This window comes from Nycticebus coucang, chromosome 2 (assembly GCF_027406575.1).
Source record: "Nycticebus coucang isolate mNycCou1 chromosome 2, mNycCou1.pri, whole genome shotgun sequence".
NCBI lineage: Eukaryota > Metazoa > Chordata > Mammalia > Primates > Lorisidae > Nycticebus > Nycticebus coucang.
The window spans coordinates 14927546-14950189 of NC_069781.1; the positions used below are offsets into that span (position 1 = coordinate 14927546).

General features: G+C 40.3%; 1 protein-coding gene across 1 annotated transcript; it reads left to right on the forward strand.

The window, feature by feature from the left end:
- The first annotated feature begins 11334 nt into the window (after window positions 1-11334).
- Window positions 11335-12383, forward strand: LOC128566616 (olfactory receptor 1L8). Its single transcript, XM_053563531.1, has one exon. It carries the CDS (start codon window positions 11411-11413, stop codon window positions 12341-12343), a length of 933 nt encoding a protein of 310 aa, XP_053419506.1. The 5' UTR covers window positions 11335-11410; the 3' UTR covers window positions 12344-12383.
- The last annotated feature ends 10261 nt before the right edge of the window (window positions 12384-22644 follow it).

Here is a 22644-nt window from a genome sequence, read left to right on the forward strand (position 1 = left end):
AATTTTGGAGTAAGTTCCGTGGGCTGATGAGAAGTATGTGTATTCAGTTTTGTTGGGATGAACTGTTCTGTGGATGTCTGCTAAATCTAAATATTGGATGGTTAGGTTTAAATCTAAGATTTCTTTGCTCAGCTTCTTGCTGGAGGATCGATCCAACACTGCCAAAGGAGTGTTGAAATCTCTGATGATTATGGAGCTGGAAGAAATCAAGTTACTCATGTCTGTTAGAGTTTCTCTTATAAATTGAGGTGCATTCTGGTTGGTGCATAGATATTAATAATTGAGATCTCATCATATTGAGTATTACCCTTAACAAATATGAAGTGACCATTCTTGTCCTTCCTTAGTTTTGTTGGTTTAAAACCTACTGTATCTGCCTATAAAATTGCAACACCTGCTTTTTTCTGATTACCATTTGCCTGAAATATGGATGACCATCCTTTCACCCTGAGTCTGTATTTGTCTTTTAAGTTAAGATGTGACTCTTGTATGCAACAAATATCTGGCTTGAGTTTTTGTATCCAGTCAGCTAACCTATGCCTCTTTAGAGGACAGTTTAAGCTGTTCACATTAATGGAGAGTATTGATAATTCTGGTGGAATTTTGGGTATCGAGTTTTTCAAAGGTCCAGTGGACATTTTTAATCCTTTCGCCAGTGTGGAAGTTGAAGTTTGATCCAAAGTTTCTGAGTGAGTTTACTTTTGTGGTATAGGATTGGGTTGGTCATTGTGGAGGACAGGTCTGAGAATATCCTGAAGAGCTGGTTTACTTATGGCAAATTTTTTCAACATATGAATGTCATTGAAGTATTTAATTTCTTCATCATAAATGAAACTCAGTTTAGCTGGATACAAGATCCTGGGTTGAAAGTTATTTTGCTTTAGGAGGTTAAAAGTCGATGACCACCCTCTTCTGGCTTGAAAAGTTTCATCAGAGAGATCTGCAGTTATTCTAATATTCTTTCCTTTGTACGTAATGGTTTTCTTTCACCAGGCTGCTTTGAGAATCTTCTCTTTCATATTAACTTTAGTGAAGCTAATTATGATATGCCTGGGGGATGACTTATTGGGGTTGAATCGTGCTGGGGTTCTGAAGTTGTCTGCTATCTGAATTTCAGATTCTCTAGGCATGTCTGGAAAATTTTCTTTCATAATTTCATGCAGAAGGGCCTCTGTGCCCATCGAGGCCATTTCATCATTCTCAGAAATCCCAATTATTCGTATATTGGTTTTCTTCGAATTATCTGAGAGCTCTCTGAGTGAGTGATCCGTTTTTGCTCTCCATTTCTCTTCCTCTTTGAGAGATTGGGAGCATTCAAAGACTTTATCTTCAATGTCAGAAATCCTTTCTTCTGCTTGCTCCATTCTGTTGCTGAGGGATTCTACTGTATTTTTCATATCTTTGAGAGCTGTAAATTCTTGCTTCAGTGTGTCTAAGTCTTTGGTTGTTTTGTCTTAAATTTGTTAAATTCTTGAGACAACTTTTGAATTTCTCCTCGAATTCCTAATTCCATTTTATTAATCTTGTCTGCAATCCAAATTCTGAATTCGATTTCTGACATCTCAGCCAGTTGTTTATGAATGGGATCTTCAATTACATCTGCCGTATCTTTTTTTGGGCGGGTTGATCTATTCTGGTTATTCATGTTACCAGAATTTTTCCACTTAATCTGCCCCATGGTTATTTTACTCCCTTTGATTGTTCCCCAGGGGCTTTATCAAGGGCCCATACAGTGTTGTGGCCTGAGAAACTGGGGCCCTATCTTGTGTGGTGGGGTGAAGTGGTTCTGTCTTGTTTTCAGCTGGTTTCTGTTCGATCCTATTGTAACATTTACTCTGGCTTGAAGTCTCAGCTGTGTGGAAAAACCAGCAATTAAGTCACCCCGCCCACCCACCTCTGGCACCAATTGGAAAAGGAAAATCAAACCTTCCCACAACCGCATACCCAGGGCACCGCCTGAAAAGTCCTCAGTCTATTAGTTCAGTTCAAAAGGTCCAAATCGATTGTCTCAATCGGCATCTGTCTCGGGTGGGAGAGTTCCAGAGGTCTCTGGGAACTGGATCACAGGGGTCTGGTGACTACTCTGATATGGCTTACTCCAGTGCTGTGTGGAGTCAGGAGGAGCCACCTAGCAAATAGATCAGTCTGGGAAGGTTGATGCCGCACCCCCGGCATCAAGCCGTGGCGGGATGGCTCTGTCCGCGTTGTAAAAACTGTGGTAAGGCGGTGAGTGCTCCCCGGAGCGTTGCCCCCAGTCCCCCTGGCCTGCGACAGCAGCGCATAAGTTGCCTAGCATGCCTTTTAGTGAACGTAAGAATTCATGAGGTGCGGCATAAAGGCCTGAATAACCTTTACCCTGAAACCTGTTTGAAACTTGTTTGTTGAGTTGAATGGTTAATTGTTGCTTGAATGTCCTCAGAAACTAAGAATAAACATAATGACTTACTAATCCATGACTTCATCTATACAATGGAGACTAAATGTCTCCAAGGGAACACGTTCCCACCATAAAAGTCAGTTAATTGAAACAATGTATCAAGAGAATGCAGGAATGACAAGTTAAGATGTTCCTACCAGATACCCACTCCCTCCGGTCTCTTATCTCTACCTTATGTCCCTTTGAAACTGTTTCTTTGAAATAAGTTTTCTATGAAATTACTTTCTCTATAAGTACTATTACACGTAAATTTTCTCACTATACACTCAAAGCATACACATAATTCATTATTAATTCACTAACAACATAAAAATCATAATCAAATATAAAAATATAAAAATACAAAATGTGAACAAAGCAGTTTTACAAAGAAAGAAGGTTTAAACATAGATAAAGAGAAGTAAAAGAGTAACTGCTGATAAGCAGCAGTCCTTTGTTCCCCCTTACGGGCAGAAACATTGTGTAAGAAAAGACGGTTGACTACTCACATCTACAAAACTCGATAAGAACTTTGTAAGCATCAGCAAGTCATAAAAATATCTTTTGTGGTTTGTAAGACATTGTCAAAAATGTATAAATACCATGCCTAAAAATCAGTAAAGTACAGCTACTTTCTTCATCACCCGTGGTATGTAGTAGTCTGTCAATTCACCCTGCGTCGACCTTCCAATCAACCTGAGCCGTTCGCCCTGAAAGCCCTCGGACTGAGACTCATTCGACTGGCGGTCCGCGGCAGGTTGATGTCTCCTTCCCCACTTTGCCCCTCCATCAGACCCAGTCACTGGTATCTGTGCAGATGGCTAACCCAGTTGCCTGTAGTGAACAGATACTCCATGGGGTTGCACCTGCCTGAATTGCAAGGAAATCTGCCAGGCCCCTGCAGTCTGCCGCTATCTAGCAGGAGGAGATGGGGCCTGACATCTTTGAGTGCTTGATGCAGGTGGTGGTGGGGAGGTGTTCACTCAGGCTTAGCCCTGTCCCTGATTGATGTTGCTAACAGAACAGAACAGAACAGAACAGACAACTTTGAAGGATTCTGTCTCTGTTTCTGCTAAAATCGCCTGCAGAAGATGGGCTGTTCTGAGTTCAAATGATTTTGCGGCTGGAGGTTTGTTTCCGATTACCTCTCTGAGTCGGCCCTGCCCTGGAAGCTTCCCAGGTTTGTGAGCAGCGTCAGTCAAATCCTTTGCTCACTGGTGGCTTCCTCTGGTTGCCCAGGGAGATGGGGGTGTGGCTTCAGAATATCCAGAAGTGAGCCATTTTGCTGTTAAAGAAAAAACGGCTGTTGATTTGCCTCCAGGAACTGCTGCTCTGGTGTGGGCACCCAGCTGATCCTTTTCTCCTCTGTCTCACGCCCCAGAGTCAGCACTGACCGGCCGCAGTTTATGCTCTGTCCACACCCCTCAAGAGATCTCCCAAGAATCTGGACTCCTGGGGGGCAGGCCCCCAGACCCCTGAGTGAGAATTGGGGGGAGTGCTGGGAGCTCAGCACTGGAAACGGGGAAGCTACAATTTTACTCAGTTTTATGCCTGGCCATATTGTTGCCCGGGGAGGGCTGCTGCACTGCGCCACAGGGAAGTGCCGCCAAGGTGTGACTCCCCCTCAGCCGAGTGCCCTCTCCTCACTCGTGTGTCTCAGAGTCAGCGCTGACCAGTCGCAGCTCGGGCACTGTGTACTCCCCTCGAGAAATCACCCAAGGTTCCGACTCCTGGGGGACAGGCCCCCAGACCCCAAGTGAGAGTAGGGGGGAGTGCTGGGAGCTCAGCGGGGAAGCTAGAGTTTCACTCAGTTTTATGCCTGGCTGTATTGTTGCCTAGGGAGGGCTGCTGCACTGCATCGCAGGGAAGTGCCACCGAGGCATGACTCCCCCTTAGCCGGGTGCCCTCTCCTCACTCGTGTGCCTCAGAGTCAGTGCTGACCAGTTGCAGCTCGGGGACTGTCCACTCCCCTGGAGAAATCACCCAAGAATCCGAACTCCTGGGGGACAGGCCTCCAGACCTCAGTGTGAGTGGGAGGGGAGTGTTGGGGGTTCAGGGTTGCTGGCAAAGGATATTTAAAGTTTCATACAGTTTTATGCCTGGCAGGAGAATGCCACGGCATCCTAGTAGGGGAGGTAGGTCCAGTTTTTAGAAGGTCTCTCCCGTGGAGTGTAGTGGGAGGGCCTTTAATTTCTGCCCGTTTGTTTAACTGTGGGGCTCTTTAGCCAGTCTCATGGGGAAAGGGGACTCCCGTCTGCTTGGTGATGGATTTTGTACCTTTTGTTTGCATCCTTGTTATCACAGCTTGCCTCAGCAGTGTTGATGTGCGTTCTTCAACTTTCTCTCTTGGTGCAGCTCAAATCCACCAGGATACTTACTAAATTTTTGACCCTTAACTCTCCTTCTGGACTGGAGCCTCTGTGGTAAGCTGGCTTCAGTCCACCATCTTGTCTCTCCCCCGCTAATTTTTAATATGATGTAATAGAGGGGTGAAACCTCATTGTTTTGTATGTGGATATTCAGTTGTCCAATCACCAGTTGTGAAAAGACTATTACTATTTTTTTCTTTCTTTCTTTCTTTTTTTTTTTTTTTGTAGAGACAAGAGTTTCACTTTACCGCCCTCGGTAGAGTGCCATAATGTCGCAGGACTCACAGCAACCTCTAACTCTTGGGCTTACATGATTCTCTTGCCTCAGCCTTCTGAGCAGCTGGGACTACAGGTGCCCGCCACAACACCCGGCTATTTTTTGGTTGCAGTTTGGCCAGGGCTGGGTTTGAACCGGCCACCCTCGGTATATGGGGCCGGCGCCCTACTCACTGAGCCACAGGCGCCGCCCAAGACTATTACTATCAGAACAAAATATAATTAAAATGAAAACTTAAAGGTGAAGTTAAAAAAGACTATTACTATTTTGACTTCACCTTTAAGTTTTCATTTTAATTATATTTTATTCTGATAGGTTTTATTTGGTTCTCTTCTATATATTTACCACTGATTATTTTTATTTATTTGTTTGTTTGTTTTGGAGACAAGACCCTCACTCTGTTGCCCTTGGTAGGGTGTCAAGGCATCATAGCTCACAACAACCTCAAACTCTTGAGCTCAAGTAATCCTCTTGCCTCAGCCACCTGAGTAGCTGGGACTGCAGGTTCCCGCCACAACAACAGGTTAGTTTTTCCATTTTTAGTGGGGATAGGATCTCACTTTTGCTCAGACTGGTCTTGAACTCCTGAGCTCAAACAATCCACCTAACTCAGCTGTCTAGGGTGCTATGATTAGAGGTGTGAGCCACCACAGCCAGCCTACTGATGATCTTAAAATTGTGGCTGGTAACTAACTTAACTTTTCAGGTCTAATTTTATTGTTCGTTATTTTTAACTTTTGCTCATTATGTCCCCCCCTTTAATTTTTAAAAGTTTTTTATTTACATTTTTAACACATGTATTTCCATGGAACTTTATCTCTAGAAGTTCTTTCAGAATGGATTTAGCATAAATTAGCTTGGTTATTTAAACCTTTACCCTTTTTATTTTTGGCAATTACTTTTTTACCATATTCTCTTTGGGTGCTCTTGACATTTTATAATCTTCTGCATCAATCCATATGCTCTAAAAAGTGAGGACTCTAATAAGTATCTCAGCACTTTTCCTCTGCCTTGACCATACGAAAACCTCAATTGTTATAGATAAGATATATCAACTAGGAAAAAAGAAAGATTATTATTTAATAGTTTTATTGGTAAATGTTTGAGAAATGACCAATTGGTATTCTGCATCCATTCTGAGCTTGTTCTAGTGTGTCTTTCTGTGTGTCAAAGGCTGGAAAGAAAAGAGAATATATTTCTCAGACTCCTTTACATTTGGAGTCCTCAATGTGAATCAATTAGATGGACTTAAATAAAATGTATAATAGTGAAAGAAGGCAGAGGCCAGCCTATGTTTTTGCTTTTATTACCATCAGAAGTATTGGTGGAACATTTTTTTCTGTAGCAGACTTTTCACTGTGCAGTTGCCAAGTACACTGTGCTGAGAGGCACCTGCACTGGAAGTGACCAGGGGAATACACTTTTTGTGAACTCTCATCAGTGAGTGGGACAAGTAGTTTGGATGCTGATTCCTACTATATAGCTGGATGGCAGCCGCACTAACACGCTCTTGATTTCAATAACTCCAATAGCAACATTCTGATGCCACTTCTTCCTTATTGGGTATGAGACAGAAGTACTAGAGGTAGGTCAGATTATTACTGTTCATAAGGTTATTTCTGGAGAATCATCCTGGAACCTGTGACTCTACAACATTTCCAATGACTTTGTGCACATCCAGGTCCCTGAATTAACATCATTTCTGCTTAAAACATCAATGGCAATTTCCTCTTCCTCACAAAAATGTTGACTAACATAATAAATAATAAAATGTATGTTTAAACCTGGAATAATTATGACATCAAACCACTTATGCCCTCATGTGTATAGGCAGAAAATCCTTTAGTCTCAAATGTAAACATCACAACTAATATCTAATAAGAAAGGAAGAATTTTAATTGTGAAATATTTGATTTTTTTAAGAAGTCTTTTACCTATCTCCTATTTTGCAGAATCACTCATAAGAGCTTCATTCAGCAACTGTTGGCAACCTGAAATGTTCTAGCTTTTTCTCCAGTAGAATAAAATGACTTCAATTCACTCTTAAAGAAAAGTGATATATCTAGAGTCACCTCTAGATAATTAAAAGATAGGTATTTCCTAAAATATGTCATGCAAAATTTTAAAATGTATTCAAATTTATGATTATCAAAGTAATATTTTATGACAGAAAATGTGAAAACAAAGATCATCTATAATTCCAGCATGACACATAATAGCCATTGTTAATATTTTGGCATATTTTACTCTATTTTTTAAGCCACACATAATTATGCCTTATTAAGATTATTCTGTGTTAAAAATGTTATCAAATAATTAGAAAGCCTACACAATAGTCCACCATCTCAACATAGCATAATTTACCTAAAGAGAAACAAAGAAAAGAATTATATCCAACTTCTCAGAAATAATGCAAGCAAGAAGAGAGTGGAATGAAATATTTAAAGTGTTCAGAAAAAAACCCTACCAACCTAGAATTCTATATCCAGGGAAATCATTCTTCAAAAATAAAGGAGAAATAAAGACTTTCTCAGATAAACAAAAATTAAGAGAATTTGTTTCTAGTAGATCTGCCTCACAAGAAATGTTAAAAGTCCCTCAAAGAGAAGAAAAATGATACAGGTCAAAAACTCAGATGTATATAATAAACAAAGGAAGAGTATTGGAGAAGGAATAAGTGAAGATAAAATAAAAACCATTACTTTCCTTATTCTTAATTGATCTAACGATAACAATTTTTTCAAAATAATAATAGTAACAAAGTATTCCCTTATATATATTTACTTTGTAGACACAAATATTATAGCAAATGGATCACAGACATAATGTAAAATGCAAAACTATAAAACTCATAGAGGATAAAATCTAGATGATCTAGGAGAAAAAAACGAAATGATCTAGGTTTTGGTGACAAATGTTTAAATACAACACCAAATCCTGATCCATAAAAGAAAGAAATGATAAGCTGGACTTTATTAAAATTAAAAATTTCTACTCTGTGAAAGACATTGTTAACATAATAAAAAGAGAGGGCACATATTGGAAGAAAATAATTGCAAAAATCTGATCAGGGGCTGTTGCCAAAAATGTACAAATAACTCTTAAAATACAACAATAAGAACACAAACAACCCAATTAAAAAATGGGCCAAAGATCTTAACGGACAGATGGAAAATATGTACAGATGGGAAATAAGCATTTGAAAAGATGCTCCACCTCACAGGTCATTAAGAAAACTTACATTAAAACGAGATACCACTATACACCCATTAGCATGGCCAAGCATAAAAATATTCATCCATGCATATTTTAATCTACCCTTGAAAACCATTAGTTAGGGAAACAGGATTCCCTGGAGATGTTTCAGTGAAGTTGAGAAGTACTGAAATTAGTCCCAATATCTCAACAGAAAACCTCAGCGATCCTCTGTCTCCTTGGAGTCAGCTCTGCTGTGATTCCCGTCCTGCCTTCTTCATTCAGAGAGATCACAGGACAAACTCCCCTGAGAGGTAGGCATATCACAACTTTCTCAGCCTAACAAGGACCTAGGAGGCCAGGAGGATAGAACCCAAACCTGTGAAAATGACCGGGTTCCTACAATTCAGAGCATCTCCATCTTCTGAGATGTGGAACTTGGAAAGGATCAGAAGTTAGGGGAAAAAATGGAGATCTAACGAGGGAAATGTGCTATCTCGTTAGAGCAGAGTATCAATTCCTCCCTCCTTTCCTGTTCTTCTCCTTGCCAATCAGCCCTAAAGTACAGACGAGAAAATGAGAAAGTTGAACTTTGACTGAGAAGCAGACCTGGAATTACTTCACAGATGTTATACAGAAGATCAGCTTCTGGAGAAATTTGTAAGCAAAGAAAATCTTCTAGATATGGAGGTGAGCTTCTGTGCTCTGGCCACCCCCACCCAGCTTGCACCTCTTCTCCTATTTATGATAGTTTCAAACATTTCATGAATTAATAAGTGATAAGATCCAACTGAGACCCTCATCTGGCTTTTGGTTGTAGATCCATCTAGCTTGACCTCTCAGCTATCTATGCCACATATTTTAGGGGAAGCAAAACCCCATCAGTAGAAAAGGAAAAACTATTGTATTCCCAGCCTCACATACCCAACCCAGGCCTTTTAGAACCATTGTCCTCGATTCTCAAACCCCAAACCTTCTTCCCTTTTTCTAGTCATAAGCATGGGTCATCCTCATGTCTAAACCTAAAGCATCCAACTTTAATCCAAATCTCCACTAACTTTTTTTTCATTCTGCATTCCCCAGGGACCCCTTTCACAAATGATCTGTGTTTGACAAACTGCTTGTCAGACATGGTATCTCAATAGCTATTCATAAAACATCAAGAATCAGTTTATAAGCAGGTGATAGAGGACAAATCAAACCCCATATTCTGTCTCTCAAGTCCAGGGCACTGTTCACTGCGCTACCACAACTCCACACCAGATAGCCAATTTTAAACACCTGATTGTGGCTAATCACAGGTGTTGAATTTTTCAAATCCCACCATCTATACAACACAGAAAGCTACGTTACCTCTCATCCCAGAGTCTAGGATGGACTCTGAATATTATACAAGAAAGTATGTCAATTGTGTGTTTGGTAGGGGGAGGAGTAGTTCAAAGAGAAAATTCTCAAAGTGAGGAAAACATAGTGCCACGTCACACATATATGTTTTATATGTGATACACATATACATTATATATGATACACATATATGATGTATGGCACACATTTATGTTTTATATATGATATACAGTAGAACCTCAGTAGTTGACCACCTCCCCACATTGACCACCTCCTTAAGTTGGCCTAATTTTCACAGACTAGACATGCACCACATATACATATCAGTACAATAGGCCTAGTTCCTTATTTTGACCACCTCCTTATGTTGACCAGTTAGTTACAGTCCCTTGGGTGGTCAACTAACAGAGGTTCTACTGTGTGTGTGTATGTCATAATCGGGTGTGTGTGTGTGAGGAAATTAGGGGTTCCATCCCTGGATACTATTCACTTCCTTAGTGATCTTGAACAAATAATTTTACTTTTCTAAGCCTTATACTTGTGAAATGGTAGCAGCAAGAGCATATGTCTCCTAATCCCTTATTATGAGATTTAATTTAGTGAGATGTTCATCGTGTGTCTGATGCTAACAAATTTTCAAAAAATATTGGTTATTATTATTGACCTTAATTACACATTCACTCAAATCATTTAAGGCATAAACAAATATTTCTGACAGGCAGTAAAGGATATGGTATTTAAGCATGTGAATGAGTTAATTTTGAGAACATCCAGGAATTGCAGACTAGGGAAGATGACACCAAGGTTGATGGTGAACAACAGCTTTTTCTGGGTTTGCAATATACTTGTTCTTCTTCTAGGTCTTTTACACACAGTTTCTCATTCAATCCTCATGACAATGTAGATATTTGTGTTTGATTTTACACATTAGAAAACTGACATTTAAAAATGCTTTATAACTTAGTTACAAATACAGTCATTTAATTTTTAAACAGTTCAACATGCAAATAGCCAATGTTTTTCAGTGTGTGAAAAATGCCAGTCTATCAGTGCCATTCACAATGTGTGAAAGACTAGGCTAAGTCTAAAGAAGTTATTTTAAGCATTGTGGTGATGCAAGCATGTAGACTGTAGAAAATTTTCCGGTAGCCAAGAATGTTTATAATATGTCTATTCACAAGGTATGTATGAATTGGCTGACTCTGAAAGTTTAACATTTTGCTGATATTTTTAAAAACTTTCATTGCAGGATTTTTTGTAGTAGCAAGAAATGGAAGCCACTTTGATGTTCTATCACTAGGGAACTAGATATGACTAAAAAATGTATACAAAAAAATAATATGTTAGTCCTACATATTTTTGGCTAAATATGTAGAAACATTAAAGAAAGATGGATTAGCAATGGATGGCATTCTGTACAAAAGTGTTTTAGGTCAGAGGTTTAAAAAAGGGAAAAACTATTTATAAGTAAAGGGAAAAATCGGCAGACTGATAATGATACCATGTGATGAGCTAGGGTGGATGAATCTCTTGTTCTGTTCCTACAGAAGGGACCTCTGATGGTTTCTAAAGCAAAGTTCTTCTCTGTCCCTCCAGATTTCCATATAAGGCCCTTGTGATGCCCATGGATTTGGGAGGTGAGGACCATATCATGGTCAGTCACGAGTTTGACTGTCTGTCCCACAATTAGTACAGCAGCTAATGTGATCAACAGAGGAAACAAAGGCTTGCTAGCTTCTCATGATTTCTGTTACGAAATCGGAGCATGTTAAATAACAAAACTACTTGTATATACCTGAGCACAAGCCAATGGAAGTAATCAACCACACCAGCAGTGTCTCCGAATTCATCCTCCTAGGACTCTCCTCTAGGCCTGAGGACCAAAAGCCACTCTTTGTCCTCTTCCTCACTGTATATCTTGTCACACTGACAGGGAACCTGCTCATTATCTTAGCCATCCACTCGGACTCCCGGCTCCAGACCCCCATGTATTTCTTCTTGAGTTTTCTGTCTTTCACTGACATTTGCTTCACAACAACCATTGTCCCCAAGATGCTGATGAACTTTCTGTCAGAAAAGAAGACTATATCCTATACAGGATGTCTGACGCAAATGTATTTTCTCTATGCCTTGGGCAACACTGACAGTTGCCTCCTGGCAGTGATGGCCTTTGATCGCTATGTGGCTATCTGCGACCCTTTCCACTATGTCACCACCATGAGCCACCACCGCTGTGTCCTCCTGGTGGCCTTCTCCTGCTCATTTCCTCACTTCCACTCACTCCTGCACACACTCCTGCTGAATCTCCTTGCCTTCTGTGACTCCAATGTTATCCACCACTTTCTTTGTGACCTCAACCCTCTGCTGAAATTGTCCTGCTCTTCAATATTTGTCAATGAAATTGTGATAATGACAGAAGGATCTATTGTTTTAGTGACTCCCTTTCTATGCATTGTTTTCTCATATGCACGAATCCTCATAACTGTTCTCAAGATTCCCTCTGTCTCTAGCAAATGCAAAGCCTTTTCAACCTGTAGTTCTCACCTTACCGTGGTCACACTTTTTTATGGAAGTATCTTCTATGTCTACTTACAGCCCCTGTCCACGTACACTGTCAAGGACCACATGGCAACAATTGTCTACACAGTTTTGTCATCCATGCTAAACCCTTTTATCTATAGCCTGAGAAACAAAGACCTGAAACAGGGCCTGAGGAAGCTCATGGGCAGGCGGAGACCCTAGGCAGCACCCCCTTAACAAACATACAAGTGAAATTTTCCCCACTGGGGCCTGGTTTCTACTGGTTCTTGGTAAACAACAAGCTGTTGGAGGATGGCCTTTTTTTTTTTTTTTTTTAATTAAATCATAGCTGTATACATCAATGCAATCATGGGGTATAATGTGCTGGGATATTTTTTTGTTGTTTGTTTGTTTTTGTAGAGACAGAGTCTCACGTACCGCCCTCGGTAGAGTGCCGTGGCATCACATGGCTCACAGCAACCTCTAACTCTTGGGCTTATGCGATTCTCCTGCCTCAGCCTCCCGAGCAGCTAGGACTACAGGTGCCCACCATAACACCCGGCTATTTTTCTGTTACAGTTTGGCCGGGGCTGGGTTTGAACCCGCCACCCTCGGCATATGGGGCTGGCGCCCTACTCACTGAGCCACAGGCGCCACCCTAATGTGCTGGTTTTATATACAATTTGAAATATTTTCATCAAACTGGTTAACGTAGCGTTCACAGCACTTTCTTAGTTATTGTGTTAAGACATTTATATTCTACATTTAGTAAATTTCACATGTACGATTGTAAGATGCACTGCAGGTTATGGTCCCACTGCTTACCCTACCTCTACACATCCTCTCCCCATCCCTCCTCTCCTTCTCTCCTTTCCCCATATTCCTGGGCTATAATTGAGTTATAGCTTTCATATGAAAGCTACAAAATGGTTTCCTAGTAGGGCTGAGTACATTGGATACTTTTTCTTCCATTCTTGAGGTACTTTGCTAAAAAGAATATGTTCTAGCTCTATCTGGAAACATGAAAGAGGTAAAGTCTCTATCTTTCTTTAAGGATGCATAATATTCCATGGTGTACATATACCACAATTTATTAATCCATTCATGGGTCGATGGGCACTTGGGCTTCTTCCATGACTTAGAAATTATGGATTGCGTGCAATAAACATTCTGGTGCAAATATCTTTGTTATAATGTGATTTTTGGTCTTCTGGATATTTACCTAGTAGAGGAATTGTAGGATCAAATGGCAGGTATACTTTTAGATCCCTAAGTGTTCTCCAAACATCTTTCCAAAAGGGATGTATTAGTTTGCATTCCCACCAGCAGTGTAGAAGTAATCCCTTTTCTCCACATCCACGCCAACATCTCTAGTTTTAGGATTTTGCAATGTAGGCTAATCTTACTAGAGTTAGATGATATCTCAAAGTAGTTTTGATTTGCATTTCTCTGATGATTAAGGATGATGAGCATTTTTTCATATGTTTGTAGGCTGTGCACCTGTCTTCTTCAGAGAAGTTTCTCTTCAAGTCCCTTGCCCAGCCTGAGATAGGATCACTTGTTCTTTTCTTGCTAATACATTTGAGTTTTCTATGGATTCTGGTTATTAAACCTTTGTCAGAGATATAACCTGCAAATCTCTTCTCCCATTTATTTACTGTGTTCTTGGCTGTGCAGAAGCTTTTTAGTTTAATCAGATCCCAGTAATGAATTTTTGGTGTTGCTTCAATGGCCCAGGGGGTCTTCCTCATAAAATATTCTCCCAGGCAATTTCTTCAAGTATTTTCCCTGCACTTTCTGTTAGTTTTTTTATAGTTTCGTGTCTTAAGTTTAAATCTTTAATCCAGTGAGACTCTATCTTAGTTAATGATGAAAGGTGTGGGTCCAATTTCAGTCTTCTGCAGGATGCCAGCCAGTTCACCCAGGACCATTTGTTAAATGGGGAATCTTTTCCCCACTGAATGTTTTTAATTGGCTTGTCAAAGATCAAGTAATGGTAAATAGCTGGGTTCATCTCTTGGCTCTCTATTCTGTTCCATACATCTACCTCTCTGCTTTTGTGCCAGTACCATGCTGTTTTGATCACTATCAATTTATAGTATAGTCCGAGGTCTGGTAGCGTGATTCCTCCTGATTTTTTTTTTTTATTTCTGAGTAAAGTCTTGGCTATTTGAGTTTTTTTCTGATTCCATATAAAATGAAGTATTTTTTTTTTTTGAGGTTTAAAGTATGACAGTGGAGCTTTAATAGTGATTGCATTAAAATTGTATATTGCTTTGGGTAGTATGGACATTTTAACAATGTTGATTCTTCCCAGCCTTGAGTATGGTGTGTTTTTCCATTTGTTAACATCTTCAGCTATTTCTTTTCTTAGAGTATCAAGAAAGATCTTTATAGAGATCTTTCGTGTCCTTTGTTAGGTAAACTCCCAAATATTTCATTTTCTTTGGCACTACCATGAAGGAATAAAGTCCTTGACTTTATTTTTCAGCTTGACTATTGTTGGTATATTTCAAGGCTACAGATTTATGAGTGTTGATTTTGTAATCCGAGACACTGCTGTATTCCTTGATTGCTTCTAAGAGTTTTGTAGTAGAATCCCTGGTGTTTCCCAGGTATACAATCATATCACCTGAGAAGAGTAACAGTTTGATCTCTGACACTATGTGGATATACTTGATCACATTTTCTTGCCTAATTGTGATGGCTAAGACTTCCATTACAATGTTAAAAAATAGTGGAGACGGGAGGAGAGCAAGATGGCAGCCAAGTAACAGCTTCCTTGCATCTGGGCACCATGAGTCTGGGGAGATAGGACTCCAGGCATCTCTGGCTGGTAAGATCTGCCTATCATCACTCCTGTGAGGATACAGGGAGTCAGCGAGAGACTTCTGGACCCCAAGAGGAGGACTAAAACAGTGGAAAAATCACAAGTGGTTGCGTGTGTTCAGTTGGTCTAAACCCGCCTACAACTGTAAGTTCAGTAGCAGCGAGACTGCAAACCGGAAAGGCCTTACCGGTGAACAGTTTTGGTGTCTTTGGACTTGGCACTCAGTTGAACTGCCTTGGGGAGAGCCTGAGTGGGAGTGTGGAGAACTTTGGCCTGTCTAGGGCCCCAGTCTGAGCCGCTGAGCCAGACGGAGCTAATAGTGTTTGGCTGTGGGCCACAGGGAGCCATTGTGAGTGATCTGCCCCAGCAAGCTCTGCCCTCAGGGTGGCAGAGCTAGAATCGGGTGGGAGCTGGTAACCTAGCAACTGAGTAGCCTAAGGGTGGGGTCTGAGCCGCCTTACAGCCCTAACCCTCAGGGGCAGAGTGAGACCAGTTTTGGCACCCTGGGTAAGTGGATAGCCACTTCAGCAGTGATTCCAGCGACAAGCACTTTCCTGGGAAAGCCTCTGCCCAGCAAGTTTACAAGTTCAAAGTGCCTTTTAAGTGGGCTGAAGAGAGATTTAGGGTGTCTACCTGCTGGGGTTTGAGAAATCAGCAGCCTCCAGTTGTATCAGCACTGTGATTAACATTTCATACCCCAGAAGACTACGTGTTGCCCAGACAATATTCAACAACATATACATACTGCTTTGTTTTTGGTTGTGGTTTTTTTTTTGGGGGGGGGGGTTGGTTGTTTTTTTGTTTATTTTGATGTTGTTTTGATGTTGTTTTGTTTTTTAATTTCAACCTTTTCTGTACAGATCTTTTTTCTTTCTCAATTTTTCTAGTTTAATTATAATTTCCCATTGCTGCCTTTTTCAATAACTAGAACTTCATTTTTGCTAGTGTTTCTACCGCTATTATTTGGCTTTTCACCCAATTTTATCCCATAAAGTTTTCTGTTTGCTTGTTTTGGTTTGATTTATAGCATTTTTGTCTTTCCTCTCTACTTGGTGGAGGTGGGGTACTGTGTCTGATCAGGTTAGCAAAGAGCTGCAGCCCCCAAGGGAACCAACCAACTGGGCACCCCCAGAAGGTGGGTTTTTTTAAGGTTGTGTCAAAGTACCCTACTGTACACCTATATTGCTCTGTCTCCCTCTTTCTGTGCCTCTCTTCTTTTTGTCAATATTCTTTTACCCACCCCCTCTCCTTTCTCTATTTTTTTTTTCTTTTCACTCGGTCCTCCTTTCTTTCATCCCTTTCTTGCTCTTCAACCTTCTCACCCTTCTGGTCCTGTACCAAAAGGACTCATCGAAACCTTATTCCACAGGCACGAGAACTTAAAGAGCAAGAGGAAGTGAAAGGAAAATTAGGGCAAGGAAACAGATAAAAGAAATCACTCATGAGGAAGAACCAGCAGAAAACTCCAGGCAAGATGAAGAACCAGTCCAGAGCAACCCTGCCAAGGGACCATGAGGTAGCTACTGCAGAGGATTCTACCTATAAAGAAATGTTAGGAATGATAGAAAGGGAATTTAGAATACACATGATGAAAACAATAAAAGAAATGATGGAAACAATGAAGGAAACTGCTAATAAAGTAGAAAATAACCAAAAGGAAATCCAAAAACAGAATCAAATAAGAGATGAACAATATGAAGAATATAAAAAGGATATAGCAGAGGTGAAGGAACTGAAACAGTCAATTACGGAACTTAAAGATGCAATGTAAAGTATCAGCAACAGGTTAGACCATGCAGAAGAAAGAATTTCAGAGGTAGAAGACAAAGTTCTTGAGATAGTGGAGATAATGGGCAACCTTGCCTGGTTCCTGATCTGAGTGGAAATGATTTCAATTTAACTCTATTCAATATGATATTAACTATGGGTTTGCTGTAGATGGCCTCTATCAGTTTAAGAAATGTTTCTCTATACCTATTTTCTTAAGTGTTCTGATCATGAAAGGATGCTGGATATTATCAAAAGCTTTTTCTGAATCAATTGAGAGAATCATATGGTTTTTGTTTTTCAATTTGTTTACATGATGAATTTATATTTATAGATTTACATATATTGCACCAGCCTTGAGACCCTGGGGTGAAACCCACTTGATCATGGCATATAATTTGTTTAATGTGCTGCTGGATTCTGTTTGCTAGGATCTTGTTGATTATTTTTGTATCAATATTCATTAGTAATATTGGTCTATGATTTTCTTTTTTTGTTGGGTCTTTTCCTAGTTTGGCAATCAAGGTGATGTTTGCTTCATAGAATGTTTGGTAGTATTCCTTCTTTTTCTATGTTTTGGAGAAGGTTAAGTAATGTAGGTACTAGTTACTCTTTAAAGGTTTGGTAGAATTCTGATGTGAAGCCATCTGGTCCTGGGATTTCCTTTTTAGGGAGATTTTCTATAGTTGATGCTATTTCAGAACTTGATATAGGCCTTTTCCACATTTCCATTTCATTCTGGCTAAGTGTAGGAAGGTGGCGTGCTTCCAAGTATTGGTCTATTTCCTTCAGATTTTCTTATTTCTGAGAATAGTTTCTTGTAATATTCATTAAGGATTTTTTGAATTTCTGAGGATTCTGTTGTTATTTCGTCTTTACCATTTCTGATTGATGAAATTAAAGATTTTACTCTTTTTTTTTTCTGGTTAGATTAGCCAAAACTTTATGTATTTTATTGACCTTCTCAAAACAACAAATTTTTGATTGTTTGATCTGTTGTATAAACCTTTCGTTTTCTCTTTCATTTAATTCTGCTCTAATTTTGATTATTTATTTTCTTCTTCTGGGTTTGGGAAGGGAATTTTCTTTCTTTCCAGTTGCTTGAGATATCCCATTAAGTTGTTAACTTCCTCTCTTTCTGTTCTCTTGAGGAAGGCTTGCAGTGCTATAAATTTCCCTCTTAGGACTGCCTTTGCAGTATCCCAGAGGTTTTGATAATTCGTGTCTTCATTGTTTTCTTCCAAAACTTTGGTGATTTCCTTCTTAATCTTGTCTATGACCCAACTATTCTTCAGCATAAGTTTATTTAGTTTCCATGTTTTGTATGAGTATGTAAATTCCTGTTGTTATTGAGTTCAACTTTTATTCCATGGTGGTCTGAGAAGATACAAGGAATAATTTCTATTCTTTTAAATTTGCTGAGATTAGACTTGTGACCTAAGATGTGATCGATTTTTGGAGTATGTTCCATGGGCTGATGAGAAAAATGTGTATTCAGTTTTGCAGGTATGAAATGTTCTGTAGATGTCTATTAAATCCAATTATTGGTTGCTTAAGTCTAAAATTTCTTTATTTAGCTTCTTATTGAAGGATCTATCCAACACTACCAAAGGAGTGTTAAAATCTCTGACTATTACAGTGCTGGAGGAAATCAAGTTGCTTGTGTCTGTTAGAGTCTTTTTTATGAATTGAGGCACATTCTGGTTGGGTGCATAAATGTTAACAATTGAAATCTCATCATGTTGAGAGTTACCCTTAACAAATATGAAATGACCATCCTTATCTTTTCTGACTTTTGTTGGATTAAAGCCTATTGTATCTGCAAATAAAATTGCAACAGCTGCTTTTTTCTGATTTCCATTTGCATAAAATATAGATGACCATCCCTTCACCCTGAGTCTACCTTTATCTTTTAAGGTAGGATGAGATTCTTGTATGCAGCAGATATCTGGCCTGATTTTTTTGTATCCAGTCAGCCAACCTGTGCCTCTTTAAAGGACAATTTAAGTCATTCACATTAATTAAGAATATTGATAAGCCTGGTAGAATTTTGGGTATCGAGTTTTTAAAAGTCCATGGACATTTTCAATCGTTTCACCACTGTGGAAATTGGAATTTGATCAAAAGTTTCTGAATGAGTTTACTTTTTTGGTGGAGGATTGTGGAGGATAGGTCTGAGAATATCCTGGAGAGCTAGTTTAGTTACGGCATGTTTCTTCAACATGTGAATGTCATTAACGTATTTAATTTCTCCATCATACATGAAACTCAGTTTAGTTGGATACAGGATCCTGGATTGAAAGTTATTTTGTTTTAGGAGCTTAAAGGTTGATGACCATCCTCTTCTGGCTTTAAAGTTTTCAGCAGAGAGATCTGCAGTCATTCTAATATTCTTCCCCTTGTAGGTTATGATTTTCTTACATCTGGCCACTTGCAGAATGTTCTCCTTCATTTTAACTTTGGTGAAGTTAATTGTAATGTGTCTAAGAGAAGTTTTATTTGGGTTGAGTCATGCTCAGGTTCTGAAACTGTCTGCTATCTGAGTTTCAGAATCTCCTGGCATGTCTGGGAAGTTCTCCTTCATTATCTCATGAAATAGGGCATCTGTGCCTTTCAAAGCCGTCTTGTCACCTTCAGGAATTTCTATAAGGTGAATATTAGTTTTCTTCGAATTATCCCAGAGCTCTCTGAGAGAATGATCTGTCTTTGTCTCCACTTCTCTTCCTCTTTGAGCATCTGGGAACATTCTAAAGCTTTGTCTTCAATGTCAGAAATCCTTTCTTCTGCTGGCTCCATTCTGCTGCTGAGGGATTCTACTGTATTTCTCAGATCTTTGAGGGCTGCAAGTTCTAGTCTCATTGTGTCAAAATCTTTGGTGATTTTGTCTTTGAAATCATTGAATTCTTGAGACAACTTTTGAAATGCTTCTTGAATTTCTAATTCCAACTTTACCTCCATTCTATTAATCTTATTTATAATCCAAATTCTGAATTTGATTTCTAACATCTCAGCCATTTGTTTGTGAATGGGATCATTAGTTGTGTCTACCAGGTCATTCCTTGGGGGAGTTGATCTACTCTGATTATTCATGTTACCAGAGTTTTTCTGCTGATTCTGCCCCATGATTATTTTACATCATTTGGCTAGATGAGCAGATAAGGTGAAGTCAGATTGAGGGCACCTGAAGTGGTATTTAACCAGCACTTTGCCCAAGAGCTGAGACTGGTGTCTGTACCTTTCCCTCTAGAGCTTTTCAAAGGACCAATACAGTGCTATGGCCTGAGACACTGAGGACTTGCTTGGTGTGGTGGGGCTAAGTGGCTCTGTCTTGCTTTCAGCTGGTCTCTGTCCTACCCTAGTGAATCAATTACTCTGGGTTGAAGTCTCAGCTGTGGAGAAATACCAGCAATTAAGTCACACACACACACACACACACACACACACACACACACACACACACAAATGGGAAACAACTGGAAAAGGAAGAGCATACCTTCCCACAACCACACAGCCAGGACACTTTGGGTAGTCCTTGGGAGATTGGCCCAGTTCAAGAGTTCCAAATCAATTGTCCCAGTCAGCACCAGTCTCAGGTGAGAGAGCTCAAAATGTCTCCAGCAGCTAGATAGCAGGGATCTGCTGGTGCTCTGCGAAGTCAGAAGGACCCACCCAGCAAATAAATTAGTCTGGAAAGATTGATGCCTCTTTCCCCACCTTGCACCTCTGTCACCCCCAAGTCACTGGTAATCCCCCAGGGCTGTGACCTAGTTCCCTCCAATGAACCTACCTAATGGGTACAATGAACACTGTCCTTGAGTGGCGGGCACACTTATAACCCTCACTCAAGCATAACAAATCGATACATGCAACCAAAAACATTTGTATACCCTGTAGTATTTTGAAATTTAAAAAAGTAAGGTCCAGGTATTTACACCTGCCTGAGTCACAGGGAGACCTACATCTTCTCTTCTCAGCCAGGCCGCCACTCTCTGCCACTATCCAGCAGGGGGAGCTGAGACCTGACAACATTGGGTGCTTAATTGAAGCTGGGGAAGTTCACTCAGTTTCAGCCCCACCCCTGACTGATGTTGCTGACACATATATTTTGGCAGAATTTTTTCTGTGCTGGCTGTATTCCCCTGTGAACCAGGTGCTGTTTGAGTTCACAGAAACTGCAACTCAGCCCCAGTCTGTGCCTCTGCCTAGAGCTGGCATGTCTGTCTCTGTTGCACTTTGTGTTGGGGCAGGCATGTTTAGAGCTCACACTCAGCTCTTGGTTTCTGCCTCTCCACGCCTGTTTTTGTCTCAGCTGTGATCCCTGAGGGCTGGGTGCTGCTTAGGTTCACTAAAGCAGTCCTTCTGGCTCAGCTCTTCCCTGGGAGTATGCCATCTCTGCGTGAGCATACTCTAGTCCCTGCCTCACAACAACCAGGCAAGTATCGCGTCAGGCATACCCTTTATTCACAGAACTTACATTTCCATTGCAGATCTGTTATGCCAGTGGCTGCCACTGGAGAAGATGCCCATTTTCCTCTGGTTGCCCAGAGAGGCAGGAAGTGTCTTTCCAAAATATCCCCAGGGGTATGAGCCCTATTGTTCCTGCTGGGAACACCACCTCTCCCTCTCCCATATGGTTCCCTCAGTTCACTATCTTCTCCTTACTCCTGTGCTGCTTAATCAGCACAGACCAGCAACAGCCCATGCCCCCCATACCTCTCAAGAAAATGTCCAAGAATCTGCACTCCATAGGAGACAGGCTTCCAGACCTCGGGGTGAGAGTGGAGGGGAGTGCTGGGAGTTCAGAATTGCAGGTAGAGAATATATACAGTTTTATACAGTTTTGTGCCTGGCAGGAGAGTGCCATGGCACACTGGTATGTGCTCTCTGGGGAAGGAGTTCTGGTTTTTAGAGAGTCTCTCCTGGGGGATAAAATAGGAGGGGATCTGAACTCTGCTCACTTGTTTGTATGTACAAAGTATACGGTGAGCTGTTCTCTTGGGGGAGGGGACTCCCATCCACTTGGCGATGGATTTTGTACCTATTGTTTGTTTCCTTGGAGTCTCAGCTTGCCTCAGCAGGGTTGATGTGCATTCTTCAAACTTCCCTCTTGGCTCAGCTCCAAATCATCAGCTTACTTGCTAGACTTCTGTCCTTTAACTCTCCTTCTGGACAGGTGCCTCTGTGGAAAGCTGGCTCTACTCGGCCATCTTACCCCTTGGAGGCTGGCCTTTTTAACCCAACTAATCCCTTTCCCACAGATTAGTCCCAAATAAATTTCTCTATTTATTAAGACTGACCCTCCAAAATGGGCCCAGTATCTGTTTAAACCACAGTAGTCTTCATCTCTATTCCTCCTCCTTCATCTTCCAAATACTACTTTAAATTAATCCTTTTTCCACAAATTTGTCCCAAACAAATTTCTCTGTTTATTAAGACTGACCCACCAATGGGCCCAGTATCTGCTTAAATCACAATACTATGCCTCTCTATTCCTCCTCCTTCCTCATCTTCCAAATTCTGCTTTAAACTAATCCTTCTCCCAAACAAATTTCTCTGTTTATTAATTCTGACCCTCCAAAATTCTTCACATTTTAATATATGGATTAAAAAAATACATAATTTATAGCTGTTGAATGTCTTTGAAAACATTTGAAGAGGAAAGTAAAGGAGAAAAAGAGGGAAGAGGAGATACATTTTAGCTAATTTTTTCATTCTGAGGATTTTCATAATTCCTTATTTTTCACTTTCTAAAAATATTTTCTTAATTAAGCCTGAAGTTCTTACTTTTACTTTTCTTTCTATCCTTCTTTTATTATACAACTTCAGCCTTGTTTCCTTCTAATTTTCTCTTATATTTTACTATGCCATTAAAAATTGCCAATGGTCAGAAAGGACAAGAACCAGGAGTGAATAATATAGAAATTAT